Below are 27,870 nucleotides of genomic sequence, written 5' to 3' on the forward strand. Positions count from 1 at the left end.
AGAAGGGTGTATCCTCACTGGAGCGTAAAAAAAAAGTGATGTTCCGGTGGCGCTTGTAAATATGTGCACAGTTCTCTTATCAGTAAATTATTTTCATCTGCATATTGCAAGGTCTAGATGGCCTTCAAAACGATGGGTCATTTTTCAGGGCTAATTTGGGTTCTCCCTTGTTTCTATTGTAGTAATAACCCAAGGACTATAGTGAGATTGTAGGTAACAGTCATAAAAATGAAAGTTATTCTACATGCATTCATCCTATTTTTAGGTCGAGCCTAGCGCAGCACACATGCGCTGTCTGCGAGGCATGCTGTATCTACTAGGGTTGTTTAGACCACACCTTCCACTTTATATTTGTTCCATCATGTGCTTTTCTGTAGTCCTTTATTTTTATTGGTAGAATGTTGGTCTTTGTCCTGCTTTTGGGTGTGTTATTTCACTTTGTAGCGTCTGCCCCGCTCACATGTCACCTCACAATTTGACCTATTTACCGTTTGTTGATGCAATCTTTTTATTTCAGTGAAGTGGGCAGTGACATGAACATACCTTTATACTTAAAAAACACATTTTATTTCATACTGTTTCGGCTACCTGGGCAGCACAGAGTAGGCATGGGAGGCATAACCTGTGGCACTTATTTCTTTCTTTCAAAAGCTCCCACCAAGTTTGTGATCCTACACACATTCATTGCCATTGCTTCACATTGTTAGACTCAGTGGTTGGCAGTGTACCACACTGATATGTAATTCCAATTCTTCATCAACTGTAGAGTTCTAAAAGTTGCTGCACTCATTCCCCATTCCCTCCCTCTTGTTCCCTTTTTACCGCTCTTCAAGGGGAACCCCCAGCTACCCTGAGAGCCTTCAAAGCCACTCTCATGTATCCTACTCCCTCCCCCGGTCCTTCCAGCGGAGCCAGGGACAACCTGCGACCAGCGCCCTATGGGGAGGACAGAGCTGTGTGTCTCAGCTTAAGAAGGGGGCATGGATAAGACCGTGACCTGCCCGCTGCATGTCGGTTTACTTAGTTCTACAGTTTATTATTACCGATGGGAAGCTTACTGAAAACATTTAAATTCTGTCGCTGTTACATGTTAAATACATTTGGTTTACAGTTATAAACATCAGTGTGGTGTTAGCTCCTATGAATTCATTTGTGTCTCACCCAAGAAGCCAGGGAGTGTACCAGACTCTGCTCGGCTCAAGGCCTAAGTGGCGATGTAAGGTGGCTGGTCTCGGGCCTGGGTGCAGGCAGATCCATGGACGCTGTGCTTGTTCACAATCCATACACCAGTTTCCTTAAAACTTGTATTTTATGTCATTAGGTCCAGCGACACGCACCTTTAAATCTTTCAAAAACTCATTCAAACAACTCTAATAAAACATACAAGCTCTCGAAAATGCTTTTTTCGATTTTTAAATTTAAAATCATAAAAGCGTACATAAAAACAGTCATAAAATTAATACATACATTCAATAAGATAACTTTGAGTAAAAAAGACATATCCCCAACCTCAAACTTCCATGGTGTGACATGTTAATCATGCGGTTTATCCCTGTCAGCTGTAAAAATACATAAAATGGTCCCTTTAGGTGGAATCTCTCAAGAATTGCGACAATTGTCCAATGATTCAAATCTATTGGGAACGGAAAAACTAATACCACTGGATACGTGGATCCCCCCTCCCAACGGGTGGTGGTGTTCTGCTGTTGGTCTTAACTGGGGGATATTTGGCATACATGGATAAAAGTCAAGTAAATCCCAAGTGCGTATTGGGCCATCACCTTCTTGGGGCGGACAGGATCTTAGGTACGGGACGATGTTCCGGTTCCTGAATTTAACCAGTACTAAGTCCCCAGGAATGTTTTTTGGTAGTGAGCCCAGCCAGCCCACCCTTCTCACACTCAGGATTCCCCCATCTTGATCCAGTGGTAGGGGTCTGTTATTTCCCAGGCAGAATATGACCTTATTCAATAGGTCCTGCTGTCTTTCGGTTTTACCCATCGCAAGTGCTGGTACTCCTGAGAGGACGAACACATATGGCGCGGCTTCTGGGGGAAGGTGTATGTATGGTGGTTTACGTGCTGTTTTAACCCCTGAGGACCTTAATAAAGCAGATTTGAAGGGGGCTTTGGAAGCGGTTGAGTCTGGGATTTTAGGTGGTTGTGATGTGGCTAGGGCGTTTTTGTGAATGGGAGTTAACTTGGCTGTTTCCAGGGTAGTAGAGGGCTGGGAGCGATTCGATGTTACTGAATTATTGATAGGTGTCAGAATGGCCATGATTTTATTCTCTAGACCCGAGAGCCTTTCCCCTATGGAGTTAATTTGTTCTACTAATGGGGAAATGATGATTTTAACAAGTTGCTCGATCTGGGTCAATAGAGACACCTGGGGGTAGAGTATTGAATCATCCAGTTTGTCTGCAGTCTCCATGGTGATAGGGAGATTATTGGCTGGTGATGTAGGGCTTACGGATAATTTATGGAATTTAGATTGATTCCCTTCGGCATTGTCCTCATCATGCTTTCTTTTAGTGGGTAATGGCCGAGGGAGGACTGAGACTTGGGTGTTGTCTTTCTTAGGTAAGAAGGGAGATTCCCGTATACTGCCTTTAGTGCTTAGAGTGCTGGTGCCTTTGGCAGGAGAAGGTGATTCCACTGTAACGTACTTAGAATTGCATAGAATGTTTAGTTCATCCCACAGGGACAAGTTTTGCTCTCTTGGTGACGTTTGTGGGGGAGATTGCGTATTGATTGCCGAGTAGCAAGGAGAATTGTTGTCTATCTCTGGGACAGTAGGCAAGGTGCTTATGCTAATCGTGTGATGCTTTAGTACCCCTTGACCTAGGTCCCTCTGCGTAGCTGAGCTTGTTCCCCTCTTGCATGGCATGTTTAGAGTTGGATTAATTGAGCTACAGAAATAGTCAAATAGTATGTGGATACACTCTACCTCCTCTCGCAGTAGGGTCAAGGGAGGGGGCCTGTCCTGCCCCCTTCGGTCCACTGAGGGCCACAGAGGGCCCGCCCTTTGCCCGGGCTTAGCCCGGGGTCCCGATCGCGTCCCGTGAGGGAGCGTTGACGGTGGATAAATGCGCCTCCAGGCGCCTCCAGTCGCACTAGTCCGATCACGTGGGTCCCTTTGGGCAGGCTGGGACTTGTAGTTCCCTTGCTTGCACTCCACGCTGGGGCCGGCGCTTCCCCCGCAGTTAGTGGGAGCGGGGCCGTGCAGCGGAAGGCAGACGGCGATTCTGGAAATTAAGGGGGCAAGGTTTGCTGCAAGTAGGGCAGAGACACCCCACCCGAGCTCTCCTGGTGAGTTTGCTGAGCTCCCCCCGCTCTGCAGCATTGATGGTGGTTAAATGCGCCTCCAGGCGCCTCCAGTCGCACTAGTCCGATCATGTGATTTTATGGTTTGTCATTGCTTTGGTGGACTGTCCATAAAGACCAGTCCAGTTTGTGGATGGTAACAAGAAGCTCTTGTTGCTCCCCTTCAGGTTTTTGTGATGGGGCATCAACTAGTCTGTTTGTTAAAGTTCAGATATGACCTCTACCTTGTAACTGAGACCTGCTATATGTGCTTGCTGACTTAACAGTATTACTGTTTTTGCTTTGTGGCATTTTAGAAAGATCATGCAGGTTGTATAACTTAGGCTGTCATAACAAGACAGTGTTGTTCACCAATCTTACTTGCACATTTATTTTCTTTTCTTTCTTTTCTTGATAAAATGTTCAAATAACTGCTTTTTGCACACCAAGTTAAAATGTGCACGCACATAGGCTTTCTTAAAGAGGCACAGAAAATACTGTCCCTTTATCAAAAATATCAGCTGTGCAGTATTTTGTTTAGGGTGCAGCACTTGCAAAACAGACCTCTCCTGACTCATTTTTGTGATGTTCTTTCTGGAGCGTACAGCTTAAATCTAATGGTGTCAGTTCAGGGTAAGGGGCCCCTTTGCCCATCAGCCATGTTTTAGCCAAAAGTGTTGCCTCATTATTAGATTTTCTAGTATGACAGCTTGTGGAAACACAAAAAGTGAACCAGCTATTACCAAATGAGTCTGTTTAATTTTATTTTACCAGCACTGCACTACCACCTGCTTTTCCTACTGCCCACTCTAGCCCTGTCCGCTGCCCCCGGAAGTCCTCCCCCTCCTACTTATTTTCAGCTGCAGCATTGTGTGTATGCTTTCTTGAGTGTGTGCTCTTCAATACTTGTTGTTTGGCATAGGTCCTCTTGCGTGATTGTTGAATGTGGTTTCTTCTGCTTTTAACAAGTTAGTGTTGATTATTCCCACTCTTCCATGCCACACATTTCAATTCCATCCATTTCCAATCCACACCACAATATTCAACACAAAAGCAAATCAAATAATTCAACTCAACACAACTACACAATACACCACATACATCTATTCACACCACAAAATAACACATTATGCCACACAATTCAAAAGCACACCACATAATTAAAATCTACTACATAATTGCACAACAAAAATCTACTCCATACCACACAATTCCATACAATTCCACAGTTAATAATTCAAATCCAACACACATATTTCAGCTACACACCACATACATACACTTCATAACACATGGGTAAAACACATTGTCATTTACAACATCAATAGCTCTAACTCAAGCAAATGCAAGTACATATTGTCTTCTTGGTTATATATAAAGTAACAAAAATGCTTTTAACACTTTTCTTATTCTAACTTTTCAACAAGTAGCACAGCAGCCTCAGTGCTCTACAGCATACTTACAGACTTTGGCAAAGCCATTAGCTCTGGCTAACCACTTATAAGATCCCAAAGGTGAGACATATTGGATTTGCCAATGCTTGTTTTAATATAGCGATTCCAATGACCAGTGTGCACGGCTTAAGACTCGCTGTTGGTCTGTGATTGAACTGATGAGTGATGAAGGAGGGTTAGGTATTAAAGAACATAAATGAGTTTTTTTGCCATATTTTGGGGCCTATTAGCATGGTGGGCGGATCCGCCCTCCAAACTGCACCACCGGACGGCCATTTACCACCCGCCACATTAGCATGGCGAGGGTACTGTGGCAGACAAAAAGTTTGTCTGTCCTTTTTCCGCCCGCAGGCAATCTTAACCATTGCTTCCCGGGCAGAAAAAGCCCATAATATGGCGGCGGTGCCTGCCATTTTACGATGTGTGCGGTAGCATGCCTTTCCATGGCGAAGACTCTGCGTTAGAAAGGCAGGCAGAGTTCACTTTGGGGGCCCATTGCGGTCCCCTGGGGGTTGGGGTGCTGCAATTGGGGGATACCTATGGTACCCCCCTACATTGGCATGCACAAGGTGTCTCTCACTTTGTGCATGCCAATGCAAAACATGCATATTCAACATTGTGGCGGGTGCTGCAAAAGCACCGTCCGCTACAATGTTGAATAAGTGGGATGCGACCGCCACCCTGGCGGTCGTATCCAAATGGCCATAGCAGGACTGCCGCACCTTGGGCTTGCGGATTGTATTGCTGTCTCCGAGTATAGTTGCCAGCTGTTCTTTCTGTCCCCAGAAAGACCCGGTTCAAATTATATTGAGGTTTGAAACGTCAACATCTTCCTCCTTGTCCACTTTCATTGTGGACATTACATCCTTAAACTATTTTACGGCTGGGTGCTTAAAGAATTTGTCTCTTTGGTCATTGTACAAATCTCATGATGCACATGTCACTTTCTTCACAAATTCACCTTCAATGCATCTTCACCAGGAGACCCTGCTGCCAAACATGTTTGCGGATTTTGTCTTTTTCCATAATGTATGTTTGTGCATTCGTTGACATGAGAGGTTTGAAGTAGCAGTCACTGAGGCTTCCCAAGGTAGCATTGTTCTGAATGAGTCTGAAGCAACACTCTGTTATTTGTTCTTCAAACTATGCACATTACAAAGGGAAGAGGGCAGACGGAAGAGGCCTGGGTGTTGTTGGATGCATTGACGTCCTTTGTGTGATTGGTTTCTACCACTCAGAGTATTATTCAGTGTAGAAATATTGTTACATCGAATGTTATTTTCCAAAATATGCATAATTTATTACCAAAATGTTACTTCTAATAGAGTATATATATTTCCTACCCCTCTTCTTTGTAGTTACCGGTGGGTTGGGAGAAGTACGGCTGATACACTTCAGAGAAATCTGAACTTATTTTGTGATTTGACTACATTCAGAAATATACAAATGCAAAAGTTTCAGACTGTAATTTTAGTTGGGTTAACAAGCCTCTTTATTTGCAGTGAATCAAGAGGGTTCCTAAACCTGAGCTGTCTGAAGTACCTCGAGTTACTCAGAGTTGGGGGTAACATCGGTAGAGGGGCTGTATTAAGAAAAGGAGCATAGGAGAGAGACTGAGCAGAGCTGGAGAGTCAAACCAGTGAGGATTATGGAGAACAAAGCACATCAGAGATAGAAGTAGAGAGAAGAGAGCTTGAATTTCAAAGGAGACAGAATTGGACAGTGAAAACTTGGCAGGTGAAGAGACAGAGCAGGGTGGAAAATGAGGAGAAAGCAACGCACAATAGACAGACTGACTTAGATTTAAGCCACAGAAATACAAATCAGGTCTGAGAGAGGCAGCAGGGTGAAAATCAGAGCAGGGGAGAGAATTTGGAGATGTAACAGAGTGAGGTGTAGAGAGAGTGGAGGTGCAAGTAGGAAGATGAGAGAGTCAGAGGGGGTATGCAGCAGCAGGTACTGGGACCAGAATATAAATGGGCAGGAACACAAGTTTGAACTGGGGAGAGGCTAGTGCAAGGAGACATGTACAATGGTTAACTCAGTTCTAATAACCTTACTGCCTTTCTAATGCATGTGTTAATATACGTTAAATAACTTATGGAGCCATGCACATAATTTAGGAGTGGTCTCTTAAAACAGGAAAGTGACTGCAAAAGCTAGTACTAACACGCAATACAGCCATTAGATTACTCAGGGAATACTCAACTGAATTAACACCGCAGATACTGTCCGTGAGCATCACTATCACCATCAGATACAGCTGTGACCTGCTTGACCGGTCTCTTAGGAGTTCCAGGAATGTCAAGGTTTGGACATTTTTCATAGCTTCTTGCTCTTTCATCAAGTCATCAATCTCTTCCTGGAAGTCATCATCTCCCCAAAGCTGCCTCATAGCTGGAAAGAAGAATAACAATGTAAGGTCACCCAGTAGGCATTTCTGCAAAATGCCAGCCTCACATCTTTCAGTGTACATCTGCGGTCTACTGAAGAGTTCACTGATGCTACCTGGACTTCAAACTGTCTATGGTTTTCAGGATGGGTGCACTCAACTACTCACGATAGGCCATAAAATACTGCCCATTCTTGAGAGGATAGTACTTATACTTTATATCCAGAGTTACTTTAATTACCAGCTAAGACAATGGTGCTCACAACATCCTATTAAGTAGCACTCGCAGGCAGAGTTTTGTGCCTTGAATTGTTAACCATGGCAATAGTACTCATCTCATAAACCTCATGAGAATGAAAACCTAGGTTGCCTTTCAGCATCATACGTGTTACACTCTCCGAGCTATTTAACTGGATGGTATGCAGCTGGCTAGAACATTAATGAAGCAAGGACAGTGTCCACATCAGACTTTTTCAGGGACATTTGCACATGGGTTGGGCATTTTTAATAGTCCAGCTAAAGTCAATCATTGCCAAGTCCAATAACAATGTAGGTTTGGTTGGAAAGACTTTTGTGTATTTTACCTTTTTGTTTGACTTAATGAATGAACCATGATGTGTAAAGCATTAAATGGCCCCAAAGGTCCTAAGTTTTGGGACAGAGGTGTCAAATGTTGGTTCACAAAGAGCTCATTCCATGAATCTACATGTACATCATTCATGTAGTATTGGTCATGAAGATCAGGGTTGACTGTGGCCTTCATGGACCGAAATTGGGCATCCCACTGTTGCCAGTTTATTTATTCTGGATGAGAAAAGAGGATAAAGGCCTAATTGAAATGTCTTTAGACGCCACCTAATTCTGAAGATTGGTAATTTGCTCGTACCCATGAACTAAGGCTCCCTGAATGATCACTCATTCTCGTTTTGGTAGCCTCACTGGACGCTGGACTTTACAGAAGGAGGAGCAGAATTCATGATAGTAGGAAGGACAGCGGGCAGGAGGACGGACAATGGGGGGGCATGAAGTGCAGTCTGTGCCATCAGACACAGGAGACTTTGCTGCATGTCTTTTGCATCTGTCCCTCTCTAGACCCGCAGCGGAGGACCCTGCTGAGAAACCACTTTAAAACATTAGGGCCCTTATTTATGGGGCCTTGCGTCAGTTTTGCGCCGCCGGTGCGTCACTTTTTGTGACGCACCAGCGGCGTAAAATATGCGCCTTGTTGCGCCATATTTAAAAAGTGACGCATCTAGGCAGATGCGTCACTTTGTAAACCCCTGCGCCACATTATACCTGCATCAGGGATAATGTATGCAGAGGGGGCGTTCCCCCGCAAAAAGCCTCGTAATAGTGACGCAGTGAAATCTATAAGATTTCACTGCGTCACTTTTAGTATGCTGTTGCGTCAAAATCTTGTTCCTGCCTCACAGCAGGCGTAAGACTGACGCAAGCCCTTTCACATGGGGCTTTCCCCATGTGAAAGGACGCATTGCTGGAGTTGCGTCACTTTTGTGACACACTCCAGCAATGCGTCACTTTTGCGCTTACAGATACGTCAGAAATACTGACGTATCTGTAATTCCCTGCGACATGATGCGTCATACATTAAATATGATGCATCATTGGTGTCGCAAGGAGTGCGCAGTGAAAAGTAACGCATCGCTGTTTTCACGCAGCGATGCGTCACGTTTCATAAATGAGGCCCCTGGAATTAGGACATGCAGATCGGCTGCAATGGCGTCACGGAACCCGCGGAACATGATGCTCAACATTCGATTAGTGGAGTTCATGGATGTCTTGAAAGACCATGTCAAGGCCAAAAACTCTTGCGTTGAGAAGGCCTAAGGCTGACTTTTTAACACCGTCCTATGGCGTCTATTAGCAAGGATTATATAACCCCACTTCAGATCAGATGGGCTCCCAGGGGTGGAATAAGCGCGTCAAGGCTGAGAGTAGCGCGTGGAGTGGGCTTAATACTGACTCTTAGAATTATGTTTGCTAGCCTTCTAGCAATGACTGTGTAACTTTATCTGAGATCATGGTGGGCTGCTAGGGCCGGAATAATGTCCCTCTCTTTCTTTCCTTTCCGAACCACGATCCTGCTTGCTAATATTGGGTACTACTACCATTTAGCTTGCACGTTATATGTGGTAGTTCCTCTAGGCCAGGGGTCTTCAAACTGTGGGGCCTGACCACCAGGGGGGTCGCGGAGTGATAGAAAGTGGGTCCAACATTCCAGGTCACACTTCTGTCTATTATTATTATTTCCAAAACTGTGTCCTGGGGCTAATAACCATCTGCCGGCTAAAATGGCAAATAAGAAACACACAGAAGGGGAAGGAGAACCAGCCAAATGGGGTAACCTGCAGGGTATAAGGGCCAGGTGTTTATAGGTTCCTAAAGGATAATAGATTAATGCTGGAGCGAAGCAAAGGTGGGTGAAAGTTCCATAACTGTGCAGCCCGGCCAAAACAGTTAGGCCGACTATTCATGTTTTTTTGAATTAGGGAACAATAAGAAGATTGTCACAGGCCGAGAGGAGCCTACGGGTATGCCCAGTGAGGAGAGATGAGAAGGTGAGAGTAGATGGAATGAGAGAGGACAGCATGGGAGCGAGAGAAATAGATTTAAGAGGTCAGGGATGAGGAGATATGTGAAGCGCTGAAGAAGTGCAGAAACGCAAGAGGGGAGGTGAGTGTGAGCGAAAGGTGAGGTCACAGCGGAGGGATACTGTTAAATGGTAAGAGAAGATAGCTGAGTGATGATCTGCGACATAAAACGAGAATTTGGTGCGACGTGGGTGAGGGACAACAGGGTTGAGGGAAGGGAGGGAGTACTGAGGTGGGTGCTGAGGTAATAGGGGAGAGGGACGTTGGTTCAAGAAGGTGTGGAAGAACAAAGGGGAGATGTGAAAGATTAATGGTGGACTGGAGAGGTGTAAGATACAAATAGACAGAAATTTGAAGGAAGAGACTTGAGGTGCTGAGGGGGGAGAGAGGTGATGTGTCCAGAGAGGCCAAGAGATAAATTCGAGAGAGGAGGGCAGTGAACAGACAGAATGGCAAGAGGTGAATAAACATGAAGTGAAAGGTTGAATGGGGAGAGTTCAGAAGTTGTAAAAAGGGGTGACAGAAAATGGCTTGCAAAGTGAGAGAGGGATCCAGGGTTGGCAGAGGAGAGAGGGATGGAAGTTACGGGTGAGAGGGAAGTGGCATGGGTAAACTGCTTAACTCTGCATAAGGCTTCCAGGGTTTTAAGGGACCCTTGCTGCTCCCGGCCTGTGCCAGGTGAGCTTCTAATGTGGCAGCACTTATTGCTGTAGAGTGGAAGGCCCTTCACAAAGGTTGACTAGACATCTTTCTGTTGTTTATTGATGTATTTTCATTATAAACTGGTACTGATGAGATGAAATCTTTCCTCAGTGTTACTGTGTGTAAAAAATGTCTAAATAATGAATAAATATGCGGCATCACATAGCATTATTTATTTTTTCCTACCATACAATTTAGTCGAGCCTGCCGCATAATTTGGTCCTCACCTGCCTCATAATTCCAATAGCTCTGCCTATAGGTTTAGAATTGTTTATCAGGAGGGGTTCCTTACGCCTGAAACTTTTGACTGGGGGGGTCTCGGCATCCAAATGTTTGAAGAGCTCTGCTCTAGGCCATGAAGGGGAATGGTTGTAGGAAGCATAGGTGTTCAAAAGCTCATGGGCAGTGCTTATTTAGCACTTTAAGGGCAGGGCTAGGGGTCGGGCAAGCAGCTCTCTTTTCCGTTTGCTGCTCAACCCAAACCCTGCTGGTTGAGCATGACCTTGTCACCAGGACATAATAGGCACTGTGGCATTTTAGGTGTGGTAGCTACCCCTGGCTAGGACTAAGAATAAAATACTTATCTTTTTATCTTTTTCCTTATTTGAAGTGTGGGCGTCCCAAAGCCCATGGGCAGCACTCTGCCAGGTTAAGGTTGACCGATAGGCAGGTTGTAACCTCAGAATATAATAGGCACCTGGCACTTTGCGCGTGGGCTTAGATGATATGCAGGGTGGACCCTGCCTAATTCCACAAACTCACAGCTGTGCTTACAGCTCATCATAACCCCATAACACGCAGGATTTCACCTGTCTTTTCTGACTCTCTCTACTCCTCAAGCATACACAAAATGGTGATTTATATCAGTGCTGCTGAAAAAGATGAAGACAGATGGCAGCTGCGGAAAAATGAACAGCAGTAGGGGCCCGGTGCAATTCCTACTTTGACCAGCTGGCAGGGATCATACCCCAGTCCAGACACTTACCACTGCGCAAGTAATCAGTGCTGATGCAGAGCCTCATTTACTCCAATAAATATATTGCTACAGTGGTACCAGCAATCGACCCCTGTGCTGCTAAGGATAACGTTGCAATTTGACTTCTGGGACTGTGCATATGCATGTACATGGCCGAGTATGGGAGTGACCTCCTCATCTCCAGTGGCTGAGCCCCGGAAGACTAACAGGTTTACAGATTGAGCTGCTTTGCTGACATTTGACTGCATGTAGTATATATAGGATTCATATAGTAAGCATACTATAAGTTCCTGATCCTTCCACGCTAGCCCGCTCACTGGTGTATTTTGGTGCCTTTTTAGGAATTGCCTAGTCCAAATCGGCGAGATTATAGTAAGCAGAAAAGAAAAGTAGCTAAAACTAGCTGCAGATCGCGTACAGTTCATGTGAGCTATGCGCGTGCACATCATCACCAGCCACATCACACACCACCATTTGTCTGTGCTTCGGCATCAGACTTCAAAGGCTGTCACTCCCCCGCCCCCCACATCAGACTTCAAAGGAATGTAGTCCCCCGCCCCCCTCCACGCAATTGAGCTTGTTTTTAAACTTTGAGCGCGAGGCTCACTTTTGCCGACGCCAGCGCGGGTGCTTTTTTGACTTTCGTTTTCACCGTTACTTTGCTTCTTTTTTTGAAAACTTTGAGCATGAGGCTCACTTTTTTTTAGCGTGTGTGCGCGCACACAACTTCAGGCTTGTCCAATTACATTTTCGCCCACCTCTACTTCCATTCAGAGTGTAGATGAATCATGTATCGTGTAAAAATTCACCATGCTCTTGAATGGACTGCGTCCCCCAGCGTATTTTTTTCTCTTCTTTTTACTGATTCTCGCTAAAATCTGCCTAGCATGCTTTCTTCCTTCAAGAAGTGGCGCCTTAAAATAAATCGCATATGAGCAGAAAACAAAGGATATATAAGTGCCTCTTCTAACACACGAAGAAGTCTCTTTCATTTGATCTGAAGTGTTTTACGAGCTATTGCTTGCTGCTGGAATTAAATGAAAAGCAATTTCAGCTGTAAAATGACCCGAGAACGGCTCAATGTAATTTCTTAGCCTTCCAAGCCCCCTCCATTTTAAAACGGGCCCATCCGTCTTATCCATCCATTTTGTTAATATTCCTCCACTTATTAATATTGCATTTTTTTTATTAAAGAGGTCTAAAGCGCCTATTGTCATCTTAAAGCAAGTTTCCTAGTGCTAGCTAGCCAATACAATACCAATGAGTGATACCAAAACGCAACAGTATCCCCCCAAAAAGGCTGTTTTATCCTGCCACTGCTACCTCTCTGCTGTTGACGAACCTCCTGTCACACGTCAGTCACATCTTGTATTTAGCACCATCATTGGAAAGCTGCAATGCTACACACTTATAAGGTCCTCTCACCCTCACACCCCTTCACCCTTACACCCCCTCACCCTCACACCCCCCATTACTCCCCCTCACCTTCACCTCCTCACCCTGACACCCCCTCACCCACCCTCACCCTCACACCCCCTCACACACCCTCATTCACCCTCACACTCCCCCACCATCACAACCCTCTCACCCTCACTCACCCTCACTCTCCCTCACTTGCCCTCACAACCTCTCACCCTCACACCCTCACCCTCGCACACCCTCACACCCTCTCACCCCTCACCTTCAAACCCCCTCTGACCCCCAACCGTCCCCCTCACACCTCCTCCCCCTCACACCTCCTCCCCCTCACACACCCTCACCATCACACCCCATCACACCCCCTCACCCTCACACCCCTCACCCTCACACCCCCTCACCCTCACCCCAGTCACTCTCACCCTCACACACCCTCACCCTCACACACCCTCACCCTCTCACCCTCACACATCCTCTCACCCTCACACACACCCTCAACCTCATGCACCCTTACCCTCACACCCCTCACCGTCACACCCCCACACCATCACCCTCACTCACCCACACCCTCACACCCCCACACCCTCACACCTCCGCACCCTCACACACTCTCACCTCACACACCCTCACCCCCACACCCTGACACACCCTGACACCCCCAAAACCTCACACAGAACCACACCCTCACACAGACCCTCACCCTCACCCTCACACACCCCTCACACCTTCACTCCCCATCACCCGCACTCACCCTCACCCTCACACCCCCTCACCCTCACACCCCCTCACCCCCCCACACTCACAACCTCACACACCCTCACAACCCCTCACCATCACACACCCTCACCCCCACCCTCACTCACCCTCACACACCCTCACCCTCACAGCCTCACAGCCACACCCCCTCACCCTTAAACACCCTCACACACCCTTACCAGCATAGCATACCAAAACATAGCATAGCATAACAAAACACAACATAGCATAGCAGAACAAAACACAACAAAACATAGCATAGCATAACAAAACACAACATAGCATAGCATAACAAAACAAAACAAAGCTTAGCATAGCATAGCATAACAAAACATAGCATAACAAAGCATAGCATAGCATAACAAAACATAGCATAACAAAACATAGCATAGCGAAACAAAGCAAAGCATAATAAAACACAACAAAGCATAGCATAGCATAACAAAACATAGCATAGAATAACAAAGCATAGCATAGCAAAACACAACATAGCATAGCATAACAAAACAAAGCATAGGATAGCAAAATAAAACATAGCTTAACAATAAAACAACAAAACATCGCATAGCAAAACAAAACATATAATAGCACAGCAAAACATAGCATAGCATACCAAACACAAAACAAATAGGATAGCATAGCATAACAAAGCATAGCATAGCAAAACATAGCATAGCATAACAAAGCATAGCATAGCATAACAAAACACAGCCTAGTATAGCATAACAAATCAAAGCATAGGATAGCAAAACATAGCATAGCAAAACAAAACATAGGATAGCAAAACAAAACCTAGCATAGCATACAGCATCACTTAGCACCACCACAACATCACTCAGGGGCACCACACCATCACTATGGGCTACCACAGCATCACTGAACGCCACAGCATCACTCGTTCACCACCACAACATCACTCAGCGCCACCACAGCATCAATCTCTGCAACCATTCAACAACAACTGGTTCAAATATGTTCTCAATGTTTCAAGCTTTATTACAAATGTAACAAAAAGATGTTAATATTTCACTTCTGTTCTTGGATTTTCGTCACAATAAAATACACTGAACATAATCTTCACAAAAGTTATTTACAAAAGTTTAAGCTATTGCCATTATAAATTACAATAACTTTTATTTAAGTATTAATTATTTAAAAAAATGTAAAGCCATTGTTATTTGTAATATTAATACATGTAAGTCACGCAAATACAACACATATTGCATACAAATGCTATAGGTGTCACATTTGTGAAAGGTGAAACTATTGGCATTGTAAATGACAAAGCTATTAATTTTGCTATTTTTAAAAACAAAATATAAATAAAAAAATGTTCATTTATGTTAGAAATGGGGTCCCTGGCTGGCCAGGACTTGAGCCAAAGTCAGTCAGAGACCACCACTCCCAAGTCAGAGCAAGGGAGTTACACGCCAAGATAACCCCTGCTCACCCTCTAGGTAACGTGGCGCGAGCAGCAAGGCTAAACTTGGAGGCGATATGAGTTAAGTATTTGCGCACGCATCCCAGCAACAACACCCAAGGCCCACCACAAAGGAAACTCCACACAAGGTTATATATTAAAATAGCCTTTGTATTACACCAAAACACATTAGATAAAAACACACACTTTACAATGTGCCAGAGGCACGGGCAGAATTTACAGGGGATATGTACAAGACAGGGCCACCTGGTCCACTGTCAGGAATCAGCACTTTTAGAACTTAGAATACAATACTTGTAGGCCTAGAACTTAGAACATAACAGAAAATCACTGTAGCACAAAACAAGTAACTACTGGTAATCAGGTAAGTAACCCCTACGCAATCCTAACCACCTTAGGAACAGGTCACGCAGGGAACCAAGACCCCACTAGCACCACCTGTACTAGCAAGAACAACCAACTAAATATCACCATACATTTAGGGGTATAGACCTGGGGACAAAACACATGATGTATCAACAACACATTCAGCGGTGTAAGGAACACATGACACATCAACACACGTTCAGCGGTGTAAGGAACAAGGCACATGATGCATCTACAACACATTCAGAGGTGCCGCCAAGAACACTTCGCATAAATCACATTAGCATAGAACTTACATCAAAGTACAGGGTCCAGGTTGCGCAAAACTCAGATAAGTCACCACCTGTGACAGTCCCTGTGTCCCAATGTCAGGGCCTAAACGTGGCAGTTGCCCACAAAGTGCTGGGCAACTGGTGCAGGGAAAGTTAGAGCAACGTTGGAGCCTCGTGGGCTCAAGAACCACCACTGTGGCACTGCGGAGCCTCTCTGGGCTCCTGGACAAGAAATGGCGCCCTGAGCCTCTCTCAGGCTCTTCCACACGAAATGGGCACTCGAGCCTCTCTGGCTCTTAAATAAAGATAATGGCACTCTCAGAGCCTCTCTGGGCTCTTAAAACGACTGTGGGGGCAAGAGCCTCTCTGGGCTCGAAGACAGGAATGCCCCTGAGCCTTCTCTGGGCTCGCAGAATCACGGTGGCGTTATGAGCCCCTCTGGGCTCCTAAACAAAGTAAATGCCCCCAGAGCCTCAGCCGGCTCAACAACAGGTAAGGCCCCTACAAGCCTTTGTCTAGGGGGGAGGGGCGGACACGGACAATGTGCCCCGGCGCCCCCTCCCTTCTCTCGCCACTACTGCGCACTCACCGGGAGTCAGGCGGGCGGGGGCTCCTCCTCGGCGCGGGCTCCTCTGCTGTGTCTCCCAAGGACACTCCTAGGCTTCCCCAGACCGGGGGAAGCAGAAGGGAGACTCACCGGTCCTGCCTTCATCCGGGCTTCTTGTGCCTGTCTTCCGGGTCGCGGCTGCAGCCAATAGCAGCGCGGCCCTGGGAGACTGGAGGCGGGACTTCCGGGTCGCCATAGGCAGCGTGGCGGCCCGGCCGGGTGTCTCGGGCTGCGGCGGCGATTTCCACGGGGCAATGCCGGGTGGGCACCGGCTTCAATTACCATAAAGCGCGGTGGGCACGCGCTCGAAAGGCGGCAATGTCCCTGGCAGGGTGGGCACCTGCCAGAGGACTCGAAAAGCGGCAAGGAGCGGGGCAAACGCCGGGTGGGCTCCGGATTCCAAAAGTAAAGCGCTCCTAGCGCTGGATGCAAAATCAAGCGCTCGCAGGCACTAGAAGGGGATGAAGCGCTCCCAAGTGCTATAAGGGAAAGAAAAGCGCTCTCAGGCGTTAGGCAGATGAATACAGCGCTCCCAGCACTATAAATCAGAAAAGGGTCCAGAGAAAGCGCTCCCCGGCACTAGTTGACCCTTAGAGTCCAGCAAAAGGTCCATCTGGGGTCCATCAGCAAGCCAGGGGCTGGGCAGGGCCCAGGGGGGGCAAGCCTTCCCCTGGGCCCAAGCAGCAGCATGCCCCTGGTAGATCCAAGTCAGAAACAAGAACATTTTCATGGGGTCACAGCCCCTCTTTTATACACCTTTTCCTTTGTCTGTAGGTGCAGGGTGGGGGCAGAACCAGTCGCAGCTGGTCTGTGAGCACTGTTGATGGCTCAACCACCCCTTTCATTCATCAGGCAGGCTAGGGTCATCAGTCGCACCACAGGGGGCGGAGCCAGCATTGTGTGGGGGAAACCCAGCCTCATTCAGGACACAGGTACAGCCCCTCCCTCACATCAGCATGCTAATCTCTCCATTCACCACCGGGGCAGACCAACACAGACTTCCTGGAGCCTGGCATCCCAGCCAGCTCCAGCCAATCACACGCCAGCACCTTCACAGCACATACACAGCCATGTCTAGAAGTAGCACTTCCGCACAAGACACAACCATGCTACATACATCGTTGCGAAGCATTCACTCTCACGAGTTCGCACATACCAAACTTGACCATGCACACCTCACGCATCAGGAACTACCAGGGACACAGACATTCCCCATGCATTCCTATGGGAGAGCAGGCCAATCTCACACACGCACTCAGGGAGAGCATGCACCTTACACTGCGCCACAGTGTCAAAGTGCGCAAAGACCAGAAATCACTAGGCAAAAAGTTCAGGGGTGAACCTGCCAGACTGGCCAAGTCCAACACAACCCCCTTCCAGCCAAAACGCAGGGGAGAACAATCACCACCGTGATGGACTTCCCTGCTTGGGGCGATAGAACACGGACGCGGGCCCGCACTGCAGGGACACCCTCCGGTTCTACGCCACGTTGATCCATAAGACAAGCACATACTTAAAAAAAAAACAGGCCCAACTAGGCTACCCCACTGGTACTCCTTAGTTGTCCACGGCTAGGACCAGGCCCTAGGCCACCCAGATACCACTGGTCCCTACCAATCCACAGAGTGGGGGGTAGTAACCCCTGGCCTACAAAAGCCATTCTCCACTCCCTTTCTCAGTGTAGTTCCAAACTACCACTGATCCTTCAACCTAGGGTCCGCACGCTCAGACTGACCAGAGGTCACGGGCAAGAATGCCCCACCCTACCTCTACTTCTGAAGCACCCTCCAGAACACAACTCTCCCACCAGTTCGGGACCTTTACTCCCTCAGCAGCAGTGACCACGGTCAGACCAGCACAAGATCGGTGTAGTGAGGCGTTGCACTTTGCGGGTTGCCAGATGCGGTGCAGGCGGCGGCTCATGGACCGCGTCGAGACGGGGACGGCGAGAGGCATAGGCTGCGCGGCCGAAGGCAGATGCGGCTCAGTGCGGTGCCTACAGGACACCAGGCTGGTCATGACAGATAGGTCACAGTTCCCTTAACTGGTCTACCACCTGGGATTCGAATTCACTCCTCCTTCAGCAGCAAGGCAACCACTGCAGGTCAATCCCCCATACAGCTTACCCGGTTCCTTCTCTTCAGGCAGGAGTTCCTTCAGGACACTACATACAGTTGCCCTTACGTCCAGATCCGGACACACCGGCTACTGGCTCCCCAACCGAGGGACGTACCCCTTTGGTCAGATAGCTGGTGCACCAGGACTTCCTTGAGGGTGACACATAACTAATGTGTCGTGTACAAGTCTGCCTGACACTCAGGACAGAAGTGGCATCACCCTGGTCACTCCTTGGCGACACAACCCTTCTGGTTGGCCTCTGACCCACTGGTTACTCCACTGGGGAACCTATCCCCCTCGCACCCCTACATCTGGACTTCTGCACCCTCCCAACTGGAGCGGTACTCCCAGATAACAGAACTACTAGAGCCCTGCTTACAGGCGCTCCACGTTCTCTCCACACTGGGAGATCTCCCTACAAGGACGCTCCATACGGACATGCTAGGCCCCCTCACCGGGTGTTCCCAAAACAAAAAACTCAGACTACGAAGACCAGGCTTGTGCTCCTCTGAGCCACTTCCACCACACTGGGCCGGAAGACCAGAACCTTCCTTAGGGTCACTCCCCAACAAATAACACAATAGCAAAGGGGCAGGGGAAACTCCCATGAGCTTCAGGCCCCCCCATGAAATCCTGTTCACTGATGTTCTACCTTCTTCAAATACTATGGAGATCTTCCTCAAAGGACCTATTGGTTCAGCCTAGGCCCCCGACCTGATGTTCCCTTCAGAAACATTACAGGCCCTGACACTGGGTTTCGGGCACCTGGAGACATGCAGTCCCACCCACTCCTTCTCCTCTTGAGACAGGACGTGAGCCCCTACACCGAAACCTAGCTGGGCTACACTTAACCTCTTCCACCACACTGGGCTGGAAGACACCTCAGCCACTCCTTTTGGAATCACTCCATCCCCTATGCCTCTCTCCTCCCAGAACATTACCAACTCCAAACATCTGTCTTTAAACAGACCACAGGAAATCAGAAGGAGGCTCCACTGTCTGCAGATGTCCTTGGGAAAAGTTTAACACACGGAACTTTGGTATCTGAGCAAAACAAGCATTCAGCAAGCTACCAATCCAGAGCACTCACACACACGTCCAGTGCCACACACCATTCATCCACACAAACCCTTCCCAGACTGGTAAGGCAGTTTCTACCACCCCTGATCTCTCAACCTGACCACACGTGACACAGGTACCATAACTCCAGGGCAGGGACGAGGGAAGCATGCACTGAACACACTTATGCTGCCACCACTGGATCCCACCCTTCTGGTGAATCCAGAAAACACACTGCACTTAGGGGGATGATCTACCCTCCCGAGCTAGGGACACCTAACTCAAAGTGCACAAGAAACACATTTCCACAGAAATTACATTTTTAGTAAAAGCACCATACAATATTCCCCAAAATGTGATTTATCTAAAATGCAGAGCTTTGTAGATGTGGCCAGTTGCCACTGTGGTACAACGCAAACACAAATCCTTATCCTCACCGCTGCGTCCAATGTTAGAAATGGGATGCCTGGCTGGCCAGGGCTTGCGCCAAAGTCAGTCAGAGACCACCACTCCCAAGTCAGGGCAAGGGAGTTACACGCCAAGATAACCCCTGCTCACCCTCTAGGTAACGTGGCGCGAGCAGCAAGGCTAAACTTGGAGGCGATATGAGTTAAGTATTTGCGCACGCACCCCAGCAACAACACCCAAGGCCCACCACAAAGGAAACTCCACACAAGGTTATATATAAAAATAGCCTTTGTATTACACTAAAACACATTAGATAAAAACACACACTTTACATTGTGCCAGAGGCGAGGGCAGAATTTACAGGGGATATGTACAAGATAGGGCCACCTGGACCACTGTCAGGAATCAGCACTTTTAGAACTTAGAATACAATACTTGTAGGTCTAGAACTTGGAACATAACAGAAAATCACTGTAGCACAAAACAAGTAACTACTGGTAATCAGGTAAGTACCCCCTACGCAATCCTAACCACCTTAGGAACAGGTCACGCAGGGAACCGGGACCCCACTAGCACCACCTGTACTAGCAAGAACAACCAACTAAATATCACCATACATTTAGGGGTATAGACCTGGGGACAAAACACATGATGTATCAACAACACATTCAGCGGTGTAAGGAACACATGACGCATCAACACACGTTCAGCGGTGTAAGGAACAAGGCACATGATGCATCTACAACACATTCAGAGGTGCCGCCAAGAACACTTCGCATAAATCACATTAGCATAGAACTTACATCAAAGTCCAGGGTCCAGGTTGCGCAAAACTCAGATAAGTCACCACCTGTGACAGTCCCTGTGTCCCAATGTCAGGGCCTAAACGTGGCAGTTGCCCACAAAGTGCTGGGCAACTGGTGCAGGGAAAGTTAGAGCAACGTGGGCTCAAGAACCACCACTGTGGCACTGCGGAGCCTCTCTGGGCTCCTGGACAAGAAATGGCGCCCTGAGCCTCTCTCAGGCTCTTCAACACGAAATGGGCACTCGAGCCTCTCTGGCTCTTAAATAAAGATAATGACACTCTCAGAGCCTCTCTGGGCTCTGAAAACGACTGTGGGGCAAGAGCCTCTCTGGGCTCGAAGACAGGAATGCCCCTGAGCCTTCTCTGGGCTCGCAGAATCACGGCGGCGCTGTGAGCTCCTAAACAAAGTAAATGCCCCCAGAGCCTCAGCCGGCTCAACAACAGGTAAGGCCCCCACAAGCCTTTGTCTAGGGGGGAGGGGCGGGCACGGACAATGTGCCCCAGCGCCCCCTCCCTTCTCTCGCCACTACTGCGCACTCACCGGGAGTCAGGCGGGCCGGGGCTCCTCCTCGGCGCAGGCTCCTCTGCTGTGTCTCCCAAGGACACTCCTAGGCTTCCCCAGACCGGGGGAAGCAGAAGGGAGACTCGACGGTCCTGCCTTCATCCGGGCTTCTTGTGCCTGTCTTCCGGGTCGCGGCTGCAGCCAATAGCAGCGCGGCCCTGGGAGACTGGAGGCGGGACTTCCAGGTCACCGTAGACAGCGCGGCGGCGCGGCCGGATCTTTCGGGCTGCGGCGGCGACTTCCACGGGGCAATGCCGGGTGGGCAACGGCTTCAATTACCATAAAGCGCGGTGGGCACGCGCTCGAAAGGCGGCAATGTCCCTGGCAGGGTGGGCACCTGCGAGAGGACTCGAAAAGCAGCAAGGAGCGGGGCAAACGCCGGGTGGGCTCCGGCTTCCAAAAGTAAAGCGCTCCTAGCGCTGGATGCAAAATCAAGCGCTCGTAAGCGCTATAAGGGGATGAAGCGCTCCCAAGCGCTATAAGGAAAAGAAAAGCGCTCTCAGGCGTTAGGCAGATGAATACAGCGCTCCCAGCGCTATAAATCAGAAAAGGGTCCAGAGAAAGCGCTCCCCAGCGCTAGTTGACCCTTAGAGTCCAGCAAAAGGTCCATCTTGGGTCCATCAGCAAGCCAGGGGCTGGGCAGGGCCCAGGGGGGGCAAGCCTTCCCCTGGGCCCAAGCAGCAGCATGCCCCTGGTAGATCCAAGTCAGAAACAAGAACATTTTCATGGGGTCACAGCCCCTCTTTTATACACCTTTTCCTTTGTCTATAGGTGCAGGGTGGGGGCAGAACCAGTCGCAGCTGGTCTGTGAGCACTGTTGATGGCTCAACCACCCCTTTCATTCATCAGGCAGGCTAGGGTCATCAGTCGCATCACAGGGGGTGGAGCCAGCATTGTGTGGGGGAAACCCAGCCTCATTCAGGACACAGGTACAGCCCCTCCCTCACATCAGCATGCTAATCTCTCCATTCACCACCGGGGCAGACCCACACAGACTTCCTGGAGCCTGGCATCCCAGCCAGCTCCAGCCAATCACACGCCAGCACATTCACAGCACATACACAGCCATGTCTAGAAGTAGCACTTCCGCACAAGACAAAACCATGCTACATACATTGTTGCGAAGCATTCACTCTCACGAGTTCGCACATACCAAACTTGACCATGCACACCTCACGCATCAGGAACTACCAGGGACACAGACATTCCCCATGCATTCCTATGGGAGAGCAGGCCAATCTCACACACGCAATCAGGGAGAGCACGCACCTTACACTGCGCCACAGTGTCAAAGTGCGCAAAGACCAGAAATCACTAGGCAAAAAGTTCAGAGGTGAACCTGCCAGACGGGCCAAGTCCAACAATTTACAAAACCAATAGCTCAAACTTTCCTAATGCGAGACTTATTGCATTGCAAATGCTTGTTTTAACAAACTTGCTCAGATATTGCTGGTAGAATACCGATGGTGGAGTCAATGCGCTAAAGCTACAGGAATCCTCACATGAAACAGCTATGGCCCACATCCTCTAGAAGCGCAAGGATCAAGAAACAGAGACGCAGGGCCTGTGTCACTATTCTTCTTGTTTTTGTCACGATCCACGATCTGCGGAGCATGTGGAGGGTGTTGTAGCAGAAGGAGGAGACGGCGTTGACCTGCTTCGACATGGAGAGGGAGGAGTCGAGGATGAAACCTTGGTTGCGTGCATGGTCGGTGGGTGTTGGTGCAGTGTGGTCGGCCACCAGGAGTCATCCCAGGCTGACAGGGTGGGTCAGAGGATGAGTACCTCCATCTTGTCCGAGTTCAGCTTCAGATGGCTGCTCCTCATCCAGTCGGGGACAGCCTTCATTCCCTCGTGGAGGTTGATTTTGGTGGTGTGTCTGTCCTTGGTATGGGAGAGGATGAGCTGGGTGTCATCGGCGTCGGAGCTGATGTTGAGGTTGTGGTGGTGGGCCACTTGTGCGAGGGGGGCAATTTAGACGTTGAACATCGTTGGGCTGAGGGATGAGCCCTGGGGGACGCCGCAGATGATGTCGGTGGCTTCAGATCGGAAGGGTGGGAGGCTGTCTCTCTGGGTGGAGATCGGAAGGAAGTGGTCCAGTCAAGGGCCTTCCCTTGGATTCCGGCTTCTAGGAGGCGCGTCTTTAGAGTGCGATGGCAGGCCGTGTCGAAGGAGGCTGACAGGTTCAGAAGGATGAGGGGCTGATGTTTCGCCGTTGTCTAGTTGGCGCTTGATGTCTTCTGTAGCGGCGACGAGGACTGTCTTGGTGCTGTGGTTGCGTCTGAATCCGGACTGGGATAGGTCCAAGATGTTGTATTCCAGGTGGCAGGCCAAAAGCATGTTGAAAATTTTCTCGACGACCTTTGCCAGGAAGGGGAGCAGGGAGATGGACCGGAAGTTCTTGAGGTCCTTGGGGTCCGCTTTGGGCTTCTTGAGCTGGGCATTGATTTCAGTGTGCTTCCAGCTTTCCGAAAATGTCACTCTTTCGAAGGAGATGTTGATGACCTTCCATAGTTGGGGTGCGAAGGCTGCGTCTGCTTTCATGAATACGTGTTGTGGGCACGGGTCTGACGGAGATCCTGAGTGGATGGAGTTTATGACCTTGCGTGTCTCGTCGTCGTTGATGTTGGACCACGAGGGCAGGTGGTTGGCGCTGGTGGTGTTCACAGGGGAGGTGGAGTCTGGCATAGTCGGGGTGATCGTGGTGTTGAAGCTGTCGTGGATGTCAGCGATCTTGCGGTGGAAGAAGATGGCGAGTGAGTCACACAGTTCTTGTGAGGGCGGGATGTCGTTGACATTGGTGCTGGGGTTGGAGAGCTCCTTTTTGATGCTGAAGAGTTCTTTGCTGTCGTGTGCGTTGTTGTCCAAGCGGTCTTTGAAGGAGGATCTCTTGGCTAATCTGATGAGGTGGAGATGTCTGCGGTTGGCGTCCTTGTGGGCTGCGTGGCTGTCCGGACTGCGTTCAAGGAGGCATATCTTCTCCAGTGTCCGGAATGCGCATTTGGAGGTCTGGAGCTTGTCGGTGAACGATGTGCTCTCTTGCTGGCGTGGTTGCTGGAGGGTTTCTTGAGCGGGGCGAGGGTATTGGCGCAGTCGTCGATCCACTGTCTGAGGTTGCGGGCTGCGGCGTCTGGGTTGGTTGGGTTGTACGGTCGGTTCTGGGCGAGGGCGGTGATCAGCTGGTCTTCGGTGACTTTGCTCCAGCAGCGGCGAGGCAGCTGTTGAGTGCAGTGGTGCGTGGTTGGTATCTTGAATGTGAAATGGATGCAGCGGTGTTCGGTCCAGTGGAGTTCAGGGGTGTGGTCCAAGGTGACGAGTGGGCCTGTGAGGAAGATGGGGTCCTCCGTGTGGCCGGCGGCGTGGGTGGGTGCAGTGATGATTTGTCTGAGGCCGAGGTTGGCTAGGTTGTCGATCAGGGTGGCATAGTTGGCACCGTTGTTGTTCTTGAGATGGAAGTTCAGGTCCCCGAGGAGGATGTAGTCCATGGAGGCAAGTGCATGGGTGCTGGCGAGGTAGGCGATGGAGTCGCTGAACTGAGCCCGGGGTCCTGGAGGTCTGTAGATGAGTGTTCCTCTGAGGGTGGTGTTGGGGTCGGTGGGGATCCAGAAATGCAGGTGTTCGGTGGTGTTGAGGGTCTTGTCTGCTTGGGTGGCGACCTTGAGGGTGGATTTGTGGATGATGGCTATTCCTCCTCCGACTCCGTTGGCGCGATCCCTGTGGGTGATCTTGTAGCCGTCCAGGATGGCTATGACAATGTTGGGTGCCGAGGAGTTGTTCCATCAGGTCTCGGTCAGGAAGGCCCCTTCTGGGGTGGAGGTGTCGATCAGATCCCAGAGCTCTACGGCATGTTTGCGTGCGGAGCGAGTGGAGGAGTATGCAGCGGAGGTGGTTGGGTCCAGTCCTTGGAGGTTTGGTGGTTCTGTCACAGGTGAAGCTGCAGGTGCGGCAGGAGAAGGGTCCGTGGGTCTGTTTCGGGGCTGCCTGGAAGCATCTGTGGTTTCGGCCGGTGTTGAGTGCGAGGAGGGTGGTGGCGTTATATCGGAGTCTGGTGGCGTGGCGTTTGCGGGGACAAGGGGTTCCGACATTGGGCGCGGTCCAGGCACGGATGGGTGCAGATGGGCTTGCCTCTGGCGTACCTCTGGGACGGCAGCAGCGCGGCTGCACAGCGGCCGCTATTTAGGTTGAGGAGGGAGGGAGGAGCAGCTGGGAGGCGGGAGCGGGGCAGCAAATGGGAGAGCAAAGAGGTGGGTCGCAGGGGAGCAGCGGCGGGTACAGGACAGCTGGGATACAGAAGAGAAAAGGGGGGAGGTGGGGAGAGAGCAGAACAGCGATGAGGGCACGACAATTAAAGAAAACACGAAGGGGCAAAGCGGTACAGAAGCACAGTACACTTACAGCAGTGAAGTACAGTAAAGGCAACAAAATACAGTTATAGGTCAAACCAGGCAACAGGGGACAGCAGCTGCGAACTCGCAGCAGAATCGGCAGAACGGGGGAGGGCACAGACACACTGGTGGTGCTGTGTGGCGTGGGAGCGACCTGGCCTGCAAGCAGGGTCAAGGGCCGCAATAACTTGAGAGTATTAGGAGTACCTGAGGGAGCCGAGGGCTTGGACACCAGAGCCTATATTGTTAATCTTTTAAGGGTTGCCTTCCCATAAAAAACAAAATGGGATTGGGAGGCAAAAATTCAACCAGCCCATAGATTCTCCCTAATGTTAAGAAAATCCAGGCCCAAAGAAGAGAAAGACCCAGGGCTAAGAAAATCCAGGCCCAAAGAAGAGGAAAGACCCAGGGCTATTTTGGTCTACTTTGGGAATTTCCTACTGTGTCAAGAAATCTTCAAGCAAGCTCGTCCTAATGCGATAAAGGAATTTGAGGGTGTCACGTTCTTTGTTAAGCCAGACTTCTCTCATGCCATGGTAGATAGGTGCTGTTGGCTGTGGCAATTGTTTAATTCATTTTAGAAAATTGGGGCTGAAGTGTACCTTCAAAACCCAGCCCGGATGAAAGTGATCTTTAAGGGACATACCCATAGTTTTACATCCGGGATTGTGGCCCAGGAATATCTCAAATAAATTAGTGAGGGATCAGCCACAAGACTGTAGAAAACGCAATCTCAGGATATAAAAGCCACTCTGGTTAAACTAGGACTAGGCAATAGGCAGTCAAGCTAGTTGAAAGTGTGTTCTAAGCCCATTGCTCTGATTATCCCCTTGTGTAGGTTAGGCATCATGCCACTTGGGGTCAATACTATTTTAGGGGGTCACGATTGGGGAGCGGCTGAGGATGCATGCTTCCACAGGTGCCATCATTCAGGCATGCTGCCTGAATCCTCAATTGGTGGTGGGGGAGGGAGGAGAGTTGGAATAGGGGCACAGGTGGTGGAGGGTACACAAGGATGCAAAGGGTACAGATTCATAGTGGGGGAAGGTGGATTAAAGGGAAGGGTGGCATTCTTAGCTGGCCGGCATAAAGATGGCATGTACGGAGTGTCAAAAACAAATGTAAAGAAGGGAGGGGAGGAGTAAACTAAGAATAGCCTCGGTGAATATTTGTGGGCTTAACAATAAAAAAAAGTGGACTAATGTAGCTCTGGAACTGCAATCCTTAGAGCCCGACATTATCTGCCTCCAGGAGACCCATATTGAGGGATCTCAATTGTCACTGCTGGATGCACTGGGTTTTACATTGGTTGGTGGTACTCTTCAAGGCACATAGACTTGTGGAATAGCAATTTTAGCTAAAAGGAGATCTACTCTCTCCTATACACAGACTCGTACAGATACATTTGGAAGAAAGGTCATCACGGAATTCCACTCCGCTGCTAGTAGATTTGCCTTGTGTTCTGTATATGGATTCATTTTAGACGATCAGGGGTTATACCACTGGTTGTCCAATGAATTGGTATCCTACCCGACGCCTATAGTTTGTGGAGATTTAAATATGAATTTACTTAGCAGCTGGTCTTGTGAGGGGCAGTACAAACATAGTGGAAAGAAAGCAAAGGTATTTCAGTCTCTCAAAAGCCTTTGTAAAGATCACATCCTGATGGATGTCTGGCAAGTTAAGAGACCTATGGAACCGGGTTATGCCTTCTTTTCGTTTCCTCACGAAACACATGCTCGATTAGATTTCTTCTTTGTATGACACTCCATAATACAAGAGTGTGATATTGAAATACACCCCTCATGTCTGACCACAATCCTCTTGTGTTGGTGATCAAAAAGGGGGGCTATACTAAAAAGAGCCCTAATTGGAGCTTTGAGCAAGCGCAACTGGCCAACAGTGACTATCTATGTCATATAAGTTTAAGTTTAGTTTAAAGGAGCTTGTAAAGCGCCTGGTGACGCCTCCCGGCGTGTCCCCGCGCTGTGGAGAGAGTGAGTTTTGAGGAGAAGGAGAACCTATCACGGATTAAAGAGGCAAGTTTTCAATTTATTCCTAAAGGAGGGCTCATTCACCTCTACTCGGATGTCCATGGGCAGGAGGTTCCAGTGCTTTGCTGCCATTGTGCGGAAGGATCTGCCTCCCATTCTGGCCTTTTTAGGACGGGCATGGACAGGAACTGGATACCGTTATTTCTCAAAGAAAACGTATGTAGTACCTCCCTGGAAATTGTT

General features: G+C 48.9%; 1 protein-coding gene across 1 annotated transcript in view; it reads right to left on the reverse strand.

The window, feature by feature from the left end:
• LOC147679024 (solute carrier family 2, facilitated glucose transporter member 9-like) overlaps positions 1 to 27,870 on the reverse strand; it is an 803,060-nt gene that overhangs the window by 309,506 nt on the left and 465,684 nt on the right. Inside the window, exon 9 of the mRNA XM_086942759.1 lies at positions 6,966 to 7,153. Coding sequence (XP_086798885.1) covers positions 6,966 to 7,153 — 188 coding nt within the window. The remainder of the gene's footprint in view (positions 1 to 6,965; positions 7,154 to 27,870) is intronic.

This window comes from Lissotriton vulgaris, chromosome 11 (genome assembly GCF_964263255.1).
Source record: "Lissotriton vulgaris chromosome 11, aLisVul1.2, whole genome shotgun sequence".
Lineage (NCBI taxonomy): Eukaryota > Metazoa > Chordata > Amphibia > Caudata > Salamandridae > Lissotriton > Lissotriton vulgaris.